The sequence below is a fragment of the Nuphar pumila genome, chromosome 6, assembly GCF_984573655.1.
Source record: "Nuphar pumila chromosome 6, dmNupPumi1.hap1.1, whole genome shotgun sequence".
Classification (NCBI taxonomy): domain Eukaryota; kingdom Viridiplantae; phylum Streptophyta; class Magnoliopsida; order Nymphaeales; family Nymphaeaceae; genus Nuphar; species Nuphar pumila.
The window spans coordinates 21,172,522-21,192,587 of NC_143254.1; the positions used below are offsets into that span (position 1 = coordinate 21,172,522).

General features: G+C 37.4%; 1 protein-coding gene across 1 annotated transcript; it reads left to right on the forward strand.

The window, feature by feature from the left end:
• Window positions 1-2,058: 2,058 nt before the first annotated feature.
• LOC149834269 (large ribosomal subunit protein uL4-like) lies at window positions 2,059-10,104 on the forward strand. Its single transcript, XM_090011310.1, has 2 exons — window positions 2,059-3,228; window positions 9,783-10,104. Exons 1-2 carry the CDS (start codon window positions 2,113-2,115, stop codon window positions 9,882-9,884), a joined length of 1,218 nt encoding a protein of 405 aa, XP_089867436.1. The 5' UTR covers window positions 2,059-2,112; the 3' UTR covers window positions 9,885-10,104.
• Window positions 10,105-20,066: the final 9,962 nt, after the last annotated feature.

Consider the following 20,066-nt stretch of genomic DNA (forward strand, 5'->3'; position numbering starts at 1 on the left):
TGTGAGAGGCATACGCCTCAGTACCTGAGGCGTACGCCTCAGAGGCGAAGCGCAGGCTCAACGCCTCGCTTCGCCTCATCACATTTAACAACCTTGGTTGGGACTGTGCAGGTTCAAAACCCAATGGTATAGTTGTATAACTGGTAGGGGTCTGCCTAACCCAGCTTTCCTTTCAAAAAAAAGATCATATTTTGATTTGCTGTTCAATTTTACAACTGAATCTCAGCTGAACTGGAAGCTGATGGTCTTATGAATTTGATTACATGTAAAAAGTATAATGTTTTAGCTATTTAGGCAAGTTTGATTAGATTTTTTTTTGTCATTCAACTCCAAACTTGATTAAGCAATATTTGATCATGATGAATGACAGTCACAGCTATATTTTCAAAATATTGTGATATTATTGCTGTATTTTCAACAAACGATATTATAAGTAAAACATCACTATATTATGAAAATATTATAAAATTTTGATAGAGTTATTTATTTATTTTTATATCTTAAATGTGTTTTTCTTCTTTATTTTGTATTTTTACTTGTATTTTTATTATATATTTTATTATATAAACATGATATTTTCTTACTTATTTTTGTTTATTTTTTTAATTCTCATTTTTTTTAGATGTTTCTGAGATTTATCACCATACCTATAATTTCGCGAAAAATAGCTTCACCAAGATATAGTGGATACCGATATTTGTGACTATGGGATGAATTTAGTATGAGGTCATTTTTTATCGAGCTTTGCGCCATCCATCTTAACATTTCTCAAAATCAATGTCGTCAGAATCGGTTTCACACCAAAATAGATTTTCAAAAAGTATTTGGGGAGCCGAATCTGATAATTTTATTTTATTTTAAAAAATATAAAAATAAAAAATGATAAAAAAAGGCCGATTCAGCCGAATGGGGATGATTATACCCGATTCAAGTTGAATTGGGGTTGATTCGACCTATTGATTCTTCTAGGTTTTAGTCGGCCAGAAGCCAACTGATTTTTTTGGGTTAGGCAGACCCCTACCAGTTATACAACTATACCATTGGGATTGGAACTTGCAACGTCCCAACACAAGTTGACGTGCACTAACTGCTCCTGCCAGAAAAGCAGAGTCCCCATTGGTGAAGTGATTTTTAGCCAATTGGATCCGGACGGGCCCTTTCAGGTTGATTCACTTTAATTCAAATGACACTGCTTGAAATGGACACCCAACCCATCTCAACAAATGTGGATCGACCTGTTTAAATGCTGCATCCCTGGCCCTCTTCTCGTCCACAGCTAGTTAGTGCTGTCAATGGATCGGGTACCCGACCCATCAAGGTATACCCCAACCTATTCAAATAACAAATTGTTGGGTTGGGGTTTTGTCGGGTCATAAAATTCGAACTCATATATAATTTAGAAATTTATTTATATTAAATATACATATAAAATACTCAAGAGTCAGGTCCGGTACTTGACAAAAAGTCGGGTTGGGTCAAGTTACAAACCTGGCCAGCATATTGCTCGGGGTGGGTTCAGGTCAACTCGAATGTTGTTTGGGTCGGTGGTTTTCATGCCACTACATGAGAATTCGGGTTCGGGTGGATTCGGGTACCCAATACAAACCAGGCACATTGTCAACCCTATAGCCAAACTAATTAGAATAAAATGTAGCCAATAACATATCCGTCTAAATGGATGTTGGCTAAACTAATTAGAATTTGGATTCGGATCCAAATAGTGAAAAAGCTTATACCAAATCTAGTTTTTTTACATGTAAACTAATTCAAATATCCATCAAATCCAGATGTTCATCAACACCATACGTGCATTGTCAGATTATGATCGATATGGTTTTGGCTTACCAAATCCGCCTAAGTGGAGTCATATTTGGTTGTATATCGGGATAAAATCCAACCCATTGCAGCGGGTCATTGATTAAGATCTGGGCACCGACCACATTAAAAAGAAATGATATTTTCGTTATTTTATAGTAACTTCAGGGCGTTACGGTAACATTGCATTCCAACCCGTCTCCACCTCTAGGGTTTTGTAATTTTTAGCAGACAACCCTCCTCTGGGGTTTCCACTTGAGTAGAACGATTCTCATTTCATTTCAGAGAGAGAGAGAGATGGCTCCCTCCGCCACCGCCGCAGCCCGCCCGCTTGTGACCGTCCATCATGTAGAGGGCGACATGGCGATCGACGGCGCCGGTGCGTCCGTTCCACTCCCGGATGTCCTGCGCGCTCCGATCCGCCCGGACGTGGTGGCGTTTGTCCACGCGAACCTCTCGAAGAACAAGCGGCAGCCCTACGCCGTCTCGAAGCGCGCCGGGCACCAGACCTCCGCCGAGTCGTGGGGCACCGGCCGAGCCGTCTCAAGGATCCCCCGCGTCCCCGGTGGCGGTACCCACCGCGCCGGCCAGGGAGCCTTCGGCAACATGTGCCGCGGCGGCCGGATGTTCGCCCCGACGAAAATCTGGCGCCGCTGGCACCGGAAGATCAACATCGGCCAGCGCCGGTTCGCCGTCGCCTCCGCCCTCGCCGCCACCGCGGTGCCCTCCCTCGTCCTCGCCCGGGGCCACCGCGTCGAGTCCGTCCCCGAGCTGCCTCTCGTCCTCCCCGACTCCGTCGAGTCCATTGAGAAGACATCCGCGGCCCTGAAGCTTCTCAGCCAGATCGGTGCGGGCCCCGACGTCGAGCGCGCGAAGAAGAGCCGCACGATCCGCCCCGGCAAGGGCAAGATGCGCAACCGCCGGTACCTCTCCCGCAAGGGCCCCCTCATCGTCTACGGCACCAAGGGATCGAAGCTCGTCAAGGCATTCCGCAACATCCCCGGCATCGAGGTCGCCTGCGTCGACCGGCTCAACCTCCTCAAGCTCGCCCCAGGCGGCCACATCGGCCGGTTCATCATCTGGACGAAGTGCGCCTTCGAGAGGCTCGACGCTGTGTATGGGACCTTCGACAAGGCGTCCGAGGAGAAGACCGGGTATGTTCTGCCGAGGGCGAAGATGACGAATGCCGATCTCTCGAGGATCATCAACTCGGACGAGGTGCAGTCGGTCGTCAGGCCCGCCAAGACGGTGGTCAAGCGCAAGACGCTCAAGAAGAACCCGCTCAAGAGCCTTGACGCGCTTCTGAAGCTCAACCCGTATGCAAAGACCGCGAGGAGGATGGCACTGCTCGCTGAGGAGCAGAGGGTCAAGGCCAAGAAGGAGAAGCTCGATAAGAAGAGGAAGGTGCCAAAGGTCTATATTCTATACGTTCTTTCCTATTTTTATTATTAGTTTGTGTTTGTTCTGCAATTCCATTTTGTTTGTTATCTTCGCTAGATCGATTTAGTTGGTTGCATCGTGGAGTGGAGCTGTTGAAATATGATTTTCATGTGTTTGCCTATGTTGGTCACATTTCTCTCTCATACACACACAGTGAGGTCCGGTTATATATATATATATATATGTGTGTGTGTGTGTGTGTGTGTGTGTGTGTGTGTGTGTGTGTGTGTGTGTGTGTGTTTTCCGCTGCTTTTCTTGTGTCTTTTGGTTTTGCCGATCTGGATTTCATTTTTATTTTCCCTTTTCTTTCTCAGTATCTTACTTAAGACAAGAGTGATGACCCATCTTAGTGTAGGAAATTGTGGTTATGTAAATGCAATGATTGACTATGGAATATCATGTAGCTATTGCCTAGAACCTGTGTTCTATACACATTTGCTTGTGTAATTCTTCCATTCATGTACTTGAGAATTTGTGGTTATCTTAGGTTTAGGAGAGCAGCAATTTCTTATTTTGAATAATATGATACATGTTGGTAAGAATATGGCTGTGATGGTTATGCAATATCGCTTGATGTTGTTGTGTTGTTGTTGGTAATTGTGGGACCGAAGCTTCAGTGTTGTCTTCTGTGAATCTTTAGTTGTACTGGCTGTCGATTGATTGGTCATTGTGAATCTATCCGATAGATCCTATAGTTATCTATATGAAGAAGGAATCATACAGGGAGGGGGATTCTCATTTGTCCAAATGGTTCTTCAAAACGGGAATGAGTATAAAGAAATTAACAATTTACGTTTTGAGTTGTTCTGCTAGGTGGGGATCCATTGAAAAGGCTCGAGTCACCACTTATAGATATCTTGAGAATGATTTTGCAGTATACTTCATGGGTTATCGAAAGTCATCTGGTGGGTTACTCATGGACGGATGTCAGTTCAATAATGATCAAGAGGCATTGCTTCTTTAGTTTGAAGCATGTAATCAGTTAGATATGATCCAAAATAGTTCTTGTTCTATTAATATTCTAGGCAACTTGTATATGTGATATTTTTATATGCTGCAAAACTAGTTGCATTTGTAACTACTGTTGCTGTTGTTTGGTTGGTAGTGTTGTCTTATGTGTTTGTATGATCATGTTCTTAGGAGAATAGTTGGTATTTCCTAGATGTTTTAGTAGTTCATGATACATGTAGCTCATGTTTTGTGTTAAATTTTGTATCGGGTTGACCGCACCTAAGGTCATTTATGTCCAACTTTTGGACTTTATATATATATATATATATATATATATATATATATATATATATATATATATATATATATATATATATATATATATATATATATATATATATATTTGCCGCACCCCCGCACCCATGTGACATAGATTGTACATATACATGAAAAGTGTCATTTTGATTTGCATCTTTAAACCAGATTCGTTGATCTTCTAGATGCAATGATATTTGGTGTTCAGTATAGTAAAGTTATGTGCAGATTCACATGTAGAAAGTTAATTCTTTGAGTTTTGCTTGCATAAAAGACCTGTTAATTGAAGTACATTTTGTAGTAGCTGATTCTATCAGCTGCTAAGGTTCACTGGAAGATTGAACAATTGATGTTTTTAAAACCATTTTATTTGATTATTAATTTAAGTTTGCTATTTCGCTTTTTTGTTTTGTCCTAACAAACAACAACAACAACAACAACTACGCCTTCATCCCAAAACAATTGGGGTCAGCGATATGAACCAAAAAAGAAATTCATTTTGGGTCTTCCACATGAATCCTTTTCCTCCAATCATTTCTATCCAACGCCATGTCCTCGGTGAGGTTCAAAGCATTCATATCCTTTCCTATCATCTCCATCCAAGTCTTCCTAGGCCTACCCCGACCTCTTTTAACTAATATATTTTCCCATTTCTCCAACCTTCTAACTGGAGCATCATTAGGCCTTCGCCGAATATGTCCAAACCACCGTAAACGATTCTCTCGCATCTTATTTTCAATGGGTGCAACACCTACCTTCTTACGTATCTCTTTGTTCCGAATCTTATCTTTTATTGTATTTCCACACATCCATCTAAGCATCCGCATCTCAGCTACGCTCATTTTTTGAATATGATGTCTCTTGGCAGCCCAACATTCCGTACCATATAGTAAAGCAGGTCTAATAGTCGTCCTATAAAACTTTCCCTTCAACCGCAATGGCATTCTACGATCGCACAGCACTCCAGTAGCACTTTTCCATTTCATCCACCCAACCTTTATCCTATGATTTACATCTCCATGAATTTCTCCATACTTTTGAATGATGGATCCCAAATATTTGAAATAATCATTCACCGGTATATCTTGCTCACCAAGCTTCACTACACTCCCATCACTACTTCGTTGCTTACTAAACCGACATTCCATATATTCAGTCTTACTCTTACTCAACTTAAAACCTCTAGCTTCCAATGTCTGTCTCCATAATTCTAACTTAGCATTAACCCCAGCTCTAGACTCATCAATCAAAACAATATCATCAGCAAACAACATACACCACGGTACATTTTCTTGAATTGATCTCGTAAGCTCATCCATCACTATCGCAAATAGGAAAGGGCTTAAAGCAGATCCTTGATGTAACCCAACCGTTATCGGAAAATTGGTTGACACCCCTCCACAAGTGCGGACATTGGTTACTACTCCTTCATACATATCTTTAATTATACTAATGTACTTGAGAGAAACACCTTTCTTCATCATTGTCCACCAGAGAACGTCCCTAGGTACTCTATCGTATGCCTTCTCTAAATCAATAAAAACCATATGCAAATCTTTGTTCCTCTCTCTATATCTTTTAATAAGTTGTCTAAGAAGATGTATAGCTTCCATAGTTGATCTTCCAGGCATAAAACCAAATTGATTCTCCGATATCATGACAACCTTCCTCAACCTAGACTCAATCACCCTCTCCCAAAGTTTCATAGTATGACTCATGAGTTTTATACCACGATAGTTTGTGCAATCTTGTATATCACCCTTATTCTTATATAAAGGCACCAAAGTACTCTTCCTCCACTCATTAGGCATCTTATTTGTTCGCCAAATCAAGTTAAAAAGATTTGTCAACCATTCTAAACCTTTCTCTCCCAAGCATTTCCAAGCCTCGATAGGTATACCATCTGGGCCAACTGCCCTTCTTGATTTCATTTTCTTCAAAGCCTCTGCAATTTCTTTCTTTTGAATCTTGCGCATGAAGTCACGATTTATCTCATGAAAAGGAATGGAGAAGTCTCCAAGATCTTGAGCATGACTATCATTAAATAGCTTATCAAAATAATCTTTCCATCTCTCCTTAATCTCCTCATCTTTGACTAAAACCCTTTGCGTTTCATCTTTGATACATCTAACCATACCCAAATCCTTCGATTTCCTATCTCTCATCTTTGCAAGCCTATAAATATCCTTCTCGCCTTCTTTGGTATCCAACTTGTCATAAACCTCCTTATATACCTTAGCCCTCGCGTTTCGAACAACTTTTTTAGCTTCCTTCTTTGCTATCATATACTTCTCCAAATTCTCATTATCACGACTCTTACTTAGATTTCTATAACACTCTCTTTTAACCTTAATAGCTAATTTGACATCCTCGTTCCACCATGATGTATCCTTACCTAGTGGTGCACCGCCTTTAGACTCACCCAATACCTCCTTAGCTACTTTTCTCATACCACCCGCTATCTTATTCCACATTGATTCTGAATCCTCCTCGAGACACCAATCAACTTCCTTAACTACCTGCTCTACAAACATTCCTTGTTTAGCTCCTTTCAGTGCCCACCACTTAATTCTAGGATCTATCCTATGTCTATCCCTTTTGCGGCATTGTCTAATTCTAAGATCTAAAATTAAGACTCTATGTTGTGTAGCTACACTTTCACCTGGTATAACCTTACAATCGATGCAACAACCCCTATCTCTCTTTCTAAGTAGGAAAAAATCTATCTGACTCGTATTAACCCCACTTTTAAATGTTACTAGGTGAGACTCCCTCTTCCTAAACCAAGTGTTTGCTAAGATCATATCATAGGACAAACAAAAATCTAAAATCCTTTCTCCACTTTCATTTCTTTTTCCTATACCATAGCCTCCATGGATATTCTCAAATCCATCCCTACTAATGCCTACATGTCCATTAAGGTCACCGCCGATGAAAAGCTTTTCTCCATAAGATGTCTCTTGTACTACTCCATCTAAATCTTCCCAAAATTGATGCTTAATGGAATCATCTAAACCTACTTGAGGTGCATAAACACTAATAATATTAATAATATCCGTACCTAATACTAATTTAATAAGTAAAATTCTATCACCCTTCCTACGGACCTCAACTACATTATCTATAAACTGACGACTCATAACAATCCCTACTCCATTCCTATTCCTATTTATTCCTGTATACCAAATCTTATATCCCCAAGGTTCTATCACTTTAGCTTTCTCACCTACCCATTTGGTCTCTTGAAGACATAAAATATCAATCTTTCTCCTACACATAGCATCTACTAACTCTACCAACTTACCAGTTAAAGACCCTATGTTCCAAGTGGCTAACCTAATTTTATGGTCTTGGACTAACTTCTTTACCCCCACCCGTCCAACAAAATGAGGGAACCCTTGCCTATTTGACACCACACCCGGGCGCCGGTGTGACGCGTCGCTTCTGGGCGACGACCTAGCAACCCTTGCACATTTATCACTGCCTCCGGGCCTAGAGAGTACAGCGCGTCGCTCAGTAGGGAACACCCCAACGAAATTCTCATATTGGTTCATTTTCATAGGATATGACAAAGTTTTTATGCTGGCTGTCACAGGCCTACCGCAACCCTCCTCCTTTATCCGGGCTTGGGACCGGCAGTGTATAACTACACAGGCGGAGTTTGTTTTGTCCTAACTCCTATGTAAATAAGTATCCCAAGGTTGTAAATTAAATATATGATAAGTTGGTACCATCTTATCAGGTTTATTTTGATTTTTCTTTGTATTCTCATTTGAGTCCGTATGATCTGTGAGTATAGTCACTTGTCTCTATTCCTTAAAGATTTTATTTATGTATATAAAAGTTTCTTTTAAACAGAATCCCATCTGTATAATCGATTATAAGCAATGTCTGAGAGGTCTGTTGTTGGCAATCCAACTGGAACTTGAAAAATGAAGCTATATGTTTATCTATATGTAACTGTTAGTATGTGTTCTTCCTTCATTATGCTTCAAACCTCAGAAATTAGTTGAAATTGATGAACTTAAATGACCCAATAAGTCCTTCATAGCATTTTGTTATGAGACTCCTAAGGCTATGTCATTTTCCATCTCAACTAGAACTTAAGTATCTAAAACATCTAGCTAATAATAAAGCAGCCTTGATGAAGACAGAACATGCAAATAGACTTGTATAGAACATAAATTTTCAGTTGTCTGATGTTTGCGAGTTCATTGGTTATGTTACTTTTATAGAATTTTGCGTTCTATTTCTTCTGCTTTCCACTGGATCCACCCAAGGGAAAGGTTTTTTCTACCTCACTCTGCTTTCTGCAGCATGGAATGTGACTTTAAATGTGTGTCCATTTGCATAGATGGTACCAACAGCATGAAATGTGACTTTCTAATGTGCTGTTTATCCTTGGTGCAGCAGTGCAGATTGCTTGTTGAAACACTATTACCGTTTTGCCCTGCTCACCTCTTGTTTTTACATTTGAGTTCTTGGTGCCACTCTGTCATGAAGTATCAACCCTCTATGATTTATCTATCAGTATTTTGGGCTTGAAAAATAAGGTTTTGGAAATAGTTATACCACTGACGTTTGTAGTTGTTACTTCAGGGAAATCTTTTTGTTTTTCCCCTAGGTTTTGGTCTATGTTTACTTGAATGCTTCATAATGTATGCTTATTTTTCATCTAAACAACTGTCTCTGGTGGCCAAACAAACTTCTTCTGTTTACTGTATACTGCACGTAGTTTGTGATTGTGATTGAAACACACCACCATAGAAGACACATTGGGTGACCGAGGTTTCCAGCGTGAGTCTACCACCAATCAAGCACTTGCCTTATGGAATGTAGTAGTCGTGTTTAATATAAACACATTAAACATTGTTATGTAATGCATTCAGGCTAACATTAGATTGTGGTTTGATTGTCTGTACTGTTGTTTGTTTAGCTGAACCTTTTTGTTGAAAACACACTCTGGATTTTTGAAGTCTTTGTAATTGAAAAACTTAGTATTGGTTGAAAAATACTTTGGATTGTTGAATTCTTTGTAATGGGAAAACTAAGCACTACAAATTCATAATGCTGCTGCTGCTGCTACTACTGGCAAGTAACTTAGAATACATACATGACCATTCGGGCTGGAATTTGAGGACCTTGTACAATGAGTCTGGTTCCTGGCAGTAGGCTTGAGTCGTCCATTATATACCAACACAAATTTAATATTGCCAATGCATTCCTGTGCTTGATTGTTCTTCTTAATGAATTGGTTGCAGGAGATAAAGGCTGCAGGAAAGGCGTGGTACCAGACAATGATATCAGACAGCGACTACACTGAGTTCGATAATTTCTCCAAGTGGCTTGGCGTGTCACAGTGAGTCTCTGATGGATTTGATTTTAACTTGGAAAAGAGAAAAAACTTTGTTTCTTGTGTCTGGATTTGTTGTGGTTTTGTTGCCTTCGTGATTTTGATATTACTTCTAGGGCTGAGGATATTTATAAGGGTTTTATGCCTTCTCTTTATGATCTAAAAAATTTTGGATTTGCAAAAAACATGTTATTGGTATTTAGTAGAGCATCAATATCATTGTTCACAAAGATGACTCCCCTTTGTTCTTCTGTATGGGGTCGTTTTTTTTCACCCTACTTTCTCATATGGGATCAAACAAATGCCTTCTGAGGCTGGATCTCGTGACCTCTGATCTCAAATTCGGGATCTGATGTGGTGTGGGGAGGTCCTGGTGCAGAGTACGTGTCTCGGATTCTTATTTTTTGGGGATCTGAAATGCATTTTTCTATGCAAACCTGAGGTTTCTTTGGCCTGGGGTTCGAACCAGAGATGCCGTTCATCTGGAACACGAATGATGTTGGGAAAAAACGTATGTGCCATCCAAGTGATGAGTGTCTGTCATCCGTGTACACATTTGGGTGCCGTTAGTAATATCTGCTCACAATGACGTGATAAAATCTCCTATACAATACGCTGTGGCTGGTCGTTTTCATCCAATCAGACCTCATAGATGGATTTAACATAACTCAAATGCTAGAAATTGGCATTGGGTTATGTTTTATAATCTTAAAACACGGCTTTAGTTTAGAAAATATTGCCACATTGTACGCTCGCTGGTGATTTTTCTTGTCTTGTAAAACAATGCTTACATGTCATAATCAGGCTCCAAAGCGAAAACATGTAGTTCACATCTGTAATGTTAGGGTGTGTTTGATACGCCTGGCACACCCTTGTTTGATACTCGGTAACAGTGACCTTGCTGCTTCTATATTCAAAGAGTCGGATGGAACCAGTGAGTCTCTTCCCTAGGGGTGCGATTCACAGGTCCTGGACATATGCCACCTGGTGTGTTCAGGCAGGGTTTGTCCAGCTTATCAAACACACCCTTAGGGGGGCATTTAAATTGCAGATGTGTGGACAGGATGCGCTGTCCCGCCTTCAAAAAATATTTTTTTTTCACGTGCATCTGGTGGTCCGTGGGGGGGGGGGGGGGGTGGCACGGAACAGTGGAAGATTGTTTTCCTATCTGCAGGACGCACTAGAGATGTGTCTGTCCCGTGTTTGCATGAGCGTGCGGACTGGCATGAGGCCCTCACTCTGAGCATCCTGCGGATGGCGCATCAAACACCCCATTAGTTTCATGGAAAACAACTAAAAAATTGAAAAAAAAATACTAGAAATTTTTTTTTTTTTTTTTTTTGCATTATAGGTAAAACATAGCGGAACATTTTAAACCTTTCTAGCTGTACTTTATACCCATGTCAGTATTCATCTCGAAATTTGGTCAATACCCATGTTCTTGGAAAGTAGGGATGTCAATGGATCCGTTTTTGTCCGATGTCTGACTGCATTTAATTGAATTTGGTAACCCAAAACTATATTCGATTATAATCCGATACCTGTAGATACCACCTTAATGATTTGGCAGTTGCCAACTATTACCAAGGTTCCCACTCCGGTTAAGCTTCGGACTGTTCCAGTTCCTCTTCCAACGAGGTTCAAAATGCAGCTTTAAAGTAGCATTCCAAACAGGCAACCGGTTGGAACGGGTCAATTTTTAAGAGAGTTATACCAACGCCCCCAAACATGCACATGGATTTGACAAAACCATGACTTCTGTGGATTCAGTATTTGCAAACAGCACCTAAATGTTGCTGGCAATTGGGATATTTGAAGCTCCAAGGTCGAGATATTAATGTCATTATTCAAAGTTTTATTAGGAAATATATAGGACACCTTTTTGTCGCATATCGTCTGATTTGAGATCGCAGGGTACAGAATGTGATTTCAAATCACATGAGTGAGTAAAATGATTGATAAGAAACTTGGTTTGTTGGATGCACATGTGATTCCAAATCAAGTCATATGAATTATAACCACAATGAGGACCCTTCCGATTTTGATTTTCACATAAATAAGAAAATGACTCTCATTTGCCTTTATAAATGAGAGTTGGTTTCTCACTGCTCATTTTCTGCTGTTTGGTTAGCCAAAGCTTTTTTTTCTTCTGATTTATGACATGAAAAAACCACATTCGGAACAGAGACCTAGTTGCACTGGGCATAGCCTGCCGCACATGTAGCCGTCGTTCCGGTAGCGTAAAACTCCGTGGGCACGCATACCTTGCCTGACTAATGCAAGGGGAGTGGCACCCATGCGAATGAAACCTTGACCACCCAACTAGCAGCCTAGGTCCTCTCCCACTGTGCCACACCCAATGACTCATTCTTTTATTTGCATGAGTCTGAATCTCACGAGACATTACCAAACATAATGGAACTCTAAATGCCTGAGTAATTGCATCTCATGTTTGCTTCCACATGAGAAATGAAGCAAGTGGGAACTAATTTCCTTTTGAGGCTAAGAAAACACGCCTATATTAGGCTGCTTGCCTTGTCTTCATCCCATTTCCTTATTGGCATTGATTCTTGGTTGGTCAACAGCCTTTCTTTACTAGTGTTACTCATTCCAAGCTTATCTGGTTCTGATTAGCTTTCGGTGGAGCCTGCATCATGGGTTCCTGAAATATACAACCTCACAACTTTTGGACCTGAACTAAACCATACTAAGAGTAGATATTAAGCCAGAGCTTGTATTTAACGTGTTGGGAATGATTAAAGCTGCAACTATCAAGCCAATTCATAGAAATTATTTTCTGCCAAGAAATTTAGCAATGGACAGCAACTTTTGTATCATCTGAATCCAGCCTGTGTACAGTTTTTTTTGGTGATCCGGCAATCGCTCAAAATAATATGTTTTTGAGTTAAAGAAACATGGTCTAAGGGTCGATTCCTAATAAATGGATCATGCTGAATGCATCTATGAAGTGTGATTGAGTCAAAACAACTTGGATAGTGAGGCACCAATTAGATTGCAGGTAAAAACAATTATATATAAATCTCGCAGGATTTGTCACTATAGTAATGATAGTTTGACCACTGCTGCAATCTGAAAAACAAGCCACCGTTGCATATGCTGCCATGTGCTCAGAGTTAGTAGTATTTGGTAATTAGTGGAACTCTATTACGTGGCAGCAGATAATTAGGAACGATAGATTTTTGCATGCAAATTATCATCCGGTAGTCATAAAAAATTTTGCCATCAAAACACAAAGAACTATTGCTACATTTTTTTGGATTATGAGTAACCATCGTTGAGAACCAGGTCACTTAAGGGCTTGTTTGATGCCTTGTTCAGGATTGGACAGAATGAACGAATAAGACCGACAAAAGACACGTTATATTCTATAACAACTATACCCAGTTCAACGTTTGTTTGGAGTGTCTACTGAGGTAATGTTACTTATGTCTGTTGTTTGATTTAAGCTATGCGGACAACTTGAACACACATTAATATTGGGTTGGATAACTTTGTTTTAGATTGTACGACCCAATCCACCCACCAATATCCATGTTTTAACATATTTCTTATGGATTTTAACCTCAGATATGGATCTTGTATTGAATCCAAATACCAAAAACAATATAAAACTTTTCTGAATACCATTTTTTTTATATCTCATTGTTATAATAAGTATCATATTGGATCCAATTATTAATGTTTGTCAAAAATTACGAATTTTTGCCCTAGATATGGATATCAAATTGGATCCAAATACCAAAACAATATAAAACTTGTGTAAAAACAAATACATAACTGTTTTATTGCTATCCCAATGTTATAGTTAGTATCATATTGGATCCAATTATGAATATTTGTTGAAAATCATAGATTTTTGCTTTAAATATAGATCTTGAAATAAATCCAAATACCAAAACCGTATAAAACTTGTGTAAAAAATAAATATGCAACCATTTTTTTGCTATCCCAATATTATAATTGTTATCATATTGGATCCAATTATAAATGTTTGTCTAAACTATCCACATGTTCAAAATATCTCAAATTTTCTAGTTTATGATAATTCTTCTACGTTGATTTTTTTTCTCGCATATTCAATCCACATTTCATTATCGGATACATGCATCTTCTGTTTAGAGTCTTATCCAAATACTAAAGTGTTTAATATTTGGTTCATTATTGTTAAGTTGAGCTTGACATACTTTATTTTTTTTAAAGTAAATTCAGCTCCAAACTTCTCTTTCATTTGACTCTCCACCACCTTTGTGCAGAGTACATATGCCCATGCGAGTGGATTTAACATGAAAAGAAAGGAGATATTATATGCAAACTACAATGAATATTTACGTCATATATGCATTGTTTCATAGCTAGAAGAAATCAGATTTTATGACTGAATAGTTGAATATCACAAGCTCCAAATGGCCTTTGTAAACCATCAACATCATGGTTGGTGCCATCACCCTCACCATCTAAAGTTGGGCTTTATATCATACTAAAACACTAAATCAAGGAACAATAAGCATCTATTTAACTCAATTTCAAACTGATATACATTATAGCATCATCATCATTCATACGAAAAAAAAGTTTAGGTTTTTCTATATATGCTATAAAAATCATCTTTTAATATGCATATATTTTTTTTCTTTTTAGACTTCTATATCATGCTCAATATCATATAAAGTACCAACTGCTTCAGTTAGCTATAAATTAGACCCACCAACAAGCTTCCGCATACAAACAATCACCCTAAAAAAACCTCAAACTCTCACATAAATGAGAAAACAACTGTCATAGTCAATTCATCATGTCTAACTTTCTTATGTTTGGTGAGATGTAGCTGCTTAAAACCAGTAATGTACGAGAACCTTATAATCTTATGTTTGTGTCATAAACATGACTGCCTCACCATGCAAAGCGACCTCAATAATGAAAAAATTGATTCACTCAAGATTTGCAAAAACAGGGGTTAAAATCTCTAAAATCTAATCTTACATGAATATTCTTAAAATTTAAGTATATTTTGAATATCCCTAAAATCTAAACATATATTGATTTAGCATGCATCCATTCAAGATTTTCAAAATCAAAGGTTAAAATCCCTAAAATCTAAGCATACCCGAATATCACTTCCTAAAATCTAATCATCTTGGAGAGGCGTGCATGTTCGTCGGAAGGACGCCTGAGGGACAGTGGTCGAGGCTTGGAGAGGGCATGCTTGTTCATCGAAAGGATGCCAAAGGGATGGTGGTCGAGGCTCGTCGAAGGGACAATGGTTGTCACTTGTCAAAGGAACGGTGGTCATCGCTTGCCAAAGGTGAAGTTTCGAGGTCGAAAGGAATCGAGAAAGAGGAAAGATCCGAGGTTAAGAGAGAGAGGCAACAAGAGAGAAATATCTGGGATGAACGACCCTATTTTTTTTTAACCATTTGTTCCACCCATCCCTGTTTTTTTCGTATTAGGGGAGGTGAAACAATGAAATACCATTCCTTGGACAAGATCGCCACGTCCAATGATTATTTCATACAGGGACCGAACCGGCCGCACCATCCAATTTCGGGTGATGGACGGTGCATCAAACAAGCACTAATGGGCCCAACCGTTAACACATAAATCCTGGGTGGGGTCACTGACACCCAAGCTAAAGCCACCTGCACGCCCAGTGAGAGTTGCGCATGAGATGGAGTCGCCTCTCCCCAAGTGCGACCCGAGGGGTTGTATTGTCATGCATTCACTCAAGATTTTTAGTAGATTAAGGGAAAAGATGGGATCGGGGAGGGATTGTCAAATGCCATATCTGACAAGTGTCATAGCTTAAATCAGTCTTTAACGATATTTGACTGGGTATTTGGTTTGGAAGCATAAATAAGAAGTGAGGTGAAAGCATGATTAAAATAAAAAGATAAAACACATGTTTTTACCTAAAAATGAATCTTTGATTTTTTACACAAAAACGCCCACCTAAAGTTTTACAATATAAGATAATTTTAGAAAAATATTTCTTTTTTTAATATATATATATATATATATATATAAAGAAGGAGACCGTCCAACAAAAGAAAGGTACAAAATCTACAACCAACGACGATCGAATGACTCTCCTTCAATAATTGTTCATCTCATCGATCAGATCACATACATTTTTTTATAATTTATTTAGTAAGAAGTATGCTTTACACAAAGTCTTTATGACATATAGACATGTTTTTTGAGACGTGAAAATTTAACTTCTCACAGTGTATTTAGAAGTGTACAATACAAAGTGTTGTGGGGTATTGATTTTTAGTACTTTAAAAAAATGCATCTAAACATCGAACATTTCATAATCCAAAATATGTTGCTCAGTAAACGAATCATAAAAATTCAATATGTAAAGTCCAATCGATGAAAAATTCATTCATTAGAGAATGAATGCCATCAATTATCATCAGTTGTAGATTTTAGACATTCCTCTGTTTATTTATATATATATATATATATATATGTGTGTGTGTGTGTAGGGTTACTAGAACATGTTAACTAGAAATATGTGAACCAAGAGCATATATGAACTAGGCAATGTAGGCATTTTCGACACTTTTTGCAAATCCAGCCTTACAGATGAATTTAGTCTGGTTCATTTGCTAGGAATTGACTGATGGATCATGTATTTTTAATGAAAAATATAATTTTTGGATGCTTGAATATTTATAAAAAAATTGAGTCATTGATTTTCTACCCTTAAAAGATCCTTCAATGATCCAAGAGTATGTTTCTATAAAACCAACCATCTAGATCACATAAGAAGAAAAACCATGAAAATCTCATTTTATACTCGAGTTCACATATTTTCAATTAACATATTCTAGTGACTTTATATATATAACCAACCATCTAGATCACATAAGAAAAAAAAACCATGAAAATCTCATTTTATACTCCAGTTCACATATTTTCAATTAACATATTTCAGTGACTATATATATATATATATATATATATATATATATATATATATATATATAGAGAGAGAGAGAGAGAGAGAGGATAAAATATGTTTACTAGCAAAACATGTTTGCTGGTATGAACTAGCCATTTTTGGCACTTTTTTTTTTGCAAATCTAACCCTACAGGTGCATTCATATTTACGAAAATTCTTAGCCATTGATTTTCAAACCTTAAAAGGTCCTTCTTATACCGGGTAATCAAATGATCTAAGAGTTTGTTTCCAAACATCTAGATTACATTGGTATGGTAAAAATTAAAAAAATAAAAAATTCATAAAAATTTTGATTTAGGAATGTAAACACACACATATATGAGAATGAAAATCTACTCAATAGAAAACCTCCCAAACCTACCCAATAAGAAATATTTATCAATTTTTTGGTATTTTTTTAGAATTTTGACCTTACAAATGTGATCTATGCACTTGTTTTTATAGGAATCAGTTCTTGGAGCATTTGATTCTGATGCATGAATATGTCTTTATAAGGTTTCAAAAATCAATAGCTTACAATTTTATTAATTTTGGAGGCTCGGAATACCATTTTTTTATCCAAAATGCATGATCCGAGTATCATTTTCTAGTAAATCAATCATGCTGAATACATCTATAAGGTCAGAATTTTGAAAAAACTCCTAAAATCAGATAAATGTTTCTTATTGAGTAGGTTTATGAGGTTTTCTATTGGGTAGATTTCCATATATATATATATATATATATATATATATATATATATATATATATATATATATAGGAATGAAAACCTACCCATTAAAAAACATGTCAATTCTACCCACCACACGTTTTATTGATTTTTTGGTGTTTTTTCCAGGTTCCTGCTACAGTTGTGATCTATATGCTTGTTTTTATAGGAACCAGTTCTTGGAGCATTTGATTCCTATGCATGAATAGATTTTCATAAGTTTCAAAAATCAACAACCTACAATTTTCATAAATTTTTGAGGCTCCAAATACCATTTTTTCTATCCAAAATTCATGATCCAAGTGTCAATTTCTAATAAATCAATCATGTTGAACACATCTATACAGCCAGAATTAAAAAAAAAACACCAAATTTTTTGTATTGGGTAGGTTTTCATTCCTCTCTCTCTCTCTCTCTCTCTCTCTCTCTCTTTCTCTCTTTATATATATATATATATATATATATATATATATATATATATATATATATATATATATATATATATATATAATGTGGATGGGAGTAACGTTGGACGACATTTTTGTTCACTATTACTCGGATGCACAAGCTTTAACATAAAAAGAACAACCCTTTAGTGGCGCTGGCGACTGCGCTTAAGTTCTAATATAGTGATGATTTTGAGAGGATGATTCCCATTTGGGGTAAAGCAAACATGCCCCTAGTGCGTGACAATTTCTCACCCAGGGAAGAATGCGTACACACGAAAAGTTTTTTTTTCTGGGTCAAAATACTAGATCCAATGTAGTGCAGCCAATTTAGAATCCGAATATTAAAGGATAATATTGGATCCATTGAAAAAATGTTAAAACCAAGGGTTTTACATGCAAAAGTGCAAGCTGGTTGGATCTAGATCTGAACACAGATCCAAATTCAAATCCAAATAAAAGAAAAAAAAGTTGGATCAAGTTTGAGCCAATTCAAATCCTAATACACATTCCTATATTATTTTAAGATCCATAACATACAATATTGTGTCGAATTCGGAGAGAAGTTTCAATCGTATCTGAGCCAATTGAACCCCTACATCTTGGTCTTGCCTAAATTGTGTGTGTGATTATGTGCATGTAGAGTTCCATAGTCCAAACTATGGCGCATAGACAAGGTTAGAGAAATGTCTTTAATCACCGTATTCATATCTATGGATCTTAGTCTAGCAAAATAGAAAAGCTAATTCGAGCATTAGGAATTTAACGTACCCAAATCAAATTATAACTATAAATATCAGGTGATATTTTGAAAATGTCATGATTTTTGTCTTTCTATCTTTAGAAAAAAACTTATGATTGACATGATACTTTAAAATCACCTATTTTTGCAGCATTATCCAAATACCAACAATCTTTTGATTTTTATATGCAATAAATTCTTAAGTTTTTTATCAATGGGAGCTACACTTGTCTGGCAGGATCTGCTTGGGCACATCACCTTGTGGTGGGTTGTTGCAAGTTCAAATCTCAAATCCCAAAGATATCGTTGTATAACTGGTAGGGGTCTGCTTAACCCCAGCATGCCTTTCAAAAAAAAATCTTAGGTTTTTTGTCAATTTTTTTTAGAACTTCAAATTTTATATATTATAATATTTTCCTTTAAATTTATTGCAAGATTTCCTTGAAGAGAAAATCCCGATAACATAATTTGAAGAGAAAATCCCAAAGATATCGCTCAAATCTATATTAAAAGCAACTTTGTAATCTCTCTCTTTCTCTGAAAACATTGACGTGTATGGTTTGTTAGTGGGGCGTTTATTTTAAAATTGTAGAGTTGTCATTTTGGTTTGGAAATTGAAGCTGCACCAATCGTGTGGAGCAGGAGTTGAGTACTTTTGGGAAAAATCTGTTTCTCTTTCCCTCTCATTATCAAATTTTATATATTATAATATTTTCCTTTAAATTTATTGCAAGATTTCCTTGAAGAGAAAATCCCGATAACATAATTTGAAGAGAAAATCCCAAAGATATCGTTCAAATCTATATTAAAAGCAACTTTGTAATCTCTCTCTTTCTCTGAAAACATTGACGTGTATGGTTTGTTAGTGGGGCGTTTATTTTAAAATTGTAGAGTTGTCATTTTGGTTTGGAAATTGAAGCTGCACCAATCGTGTGGAGCAGGAGTTGAGTACTTTTGGGAAAAATCTGTTTCTCTTTCCCTCTCATTATTAAAGTGAAGGACATTGATAGAAAATGTTAGGTGCTGAGGTTGATATTGGGTCTACCGTCTACCCTCTCATGTAAGTTTTCCAGTCCTTTTGATCTCTCTCTCTCTCTCTCTCTCATGAAGCATTATAAACTTGATATTTAGAATGGACTTGGATATTTCTAGCAACCTATGATATAGTCCACCTGTTCTAGATAACCAAATTATAATCCATAATATATTGGTTCTTGTGTTTTAATTGGTGCAATATTGTTTTCTTTTTGCTGCAATAAATACCATAGAATAGTTGTACTATCAAAGAAGCCAATTTGTTTAGAACAGCA

Coding starts and splice junctions, on each gene's coding strand:
- LOC149834269 (XM_090011310.1), top strand. CDS start 2,113: ATGGCTCCCTCCGCCACCGCCGCAGCCCGCCCGCTTGTGACCGTCCAT. Junction 3,229..9,782: donor AGAAGAGGAAGGTGCCAAAG/GTCTATATTCTA, acceptor AATTGGTTGCAG/GAGATAAAGGCTGCAGGAAA.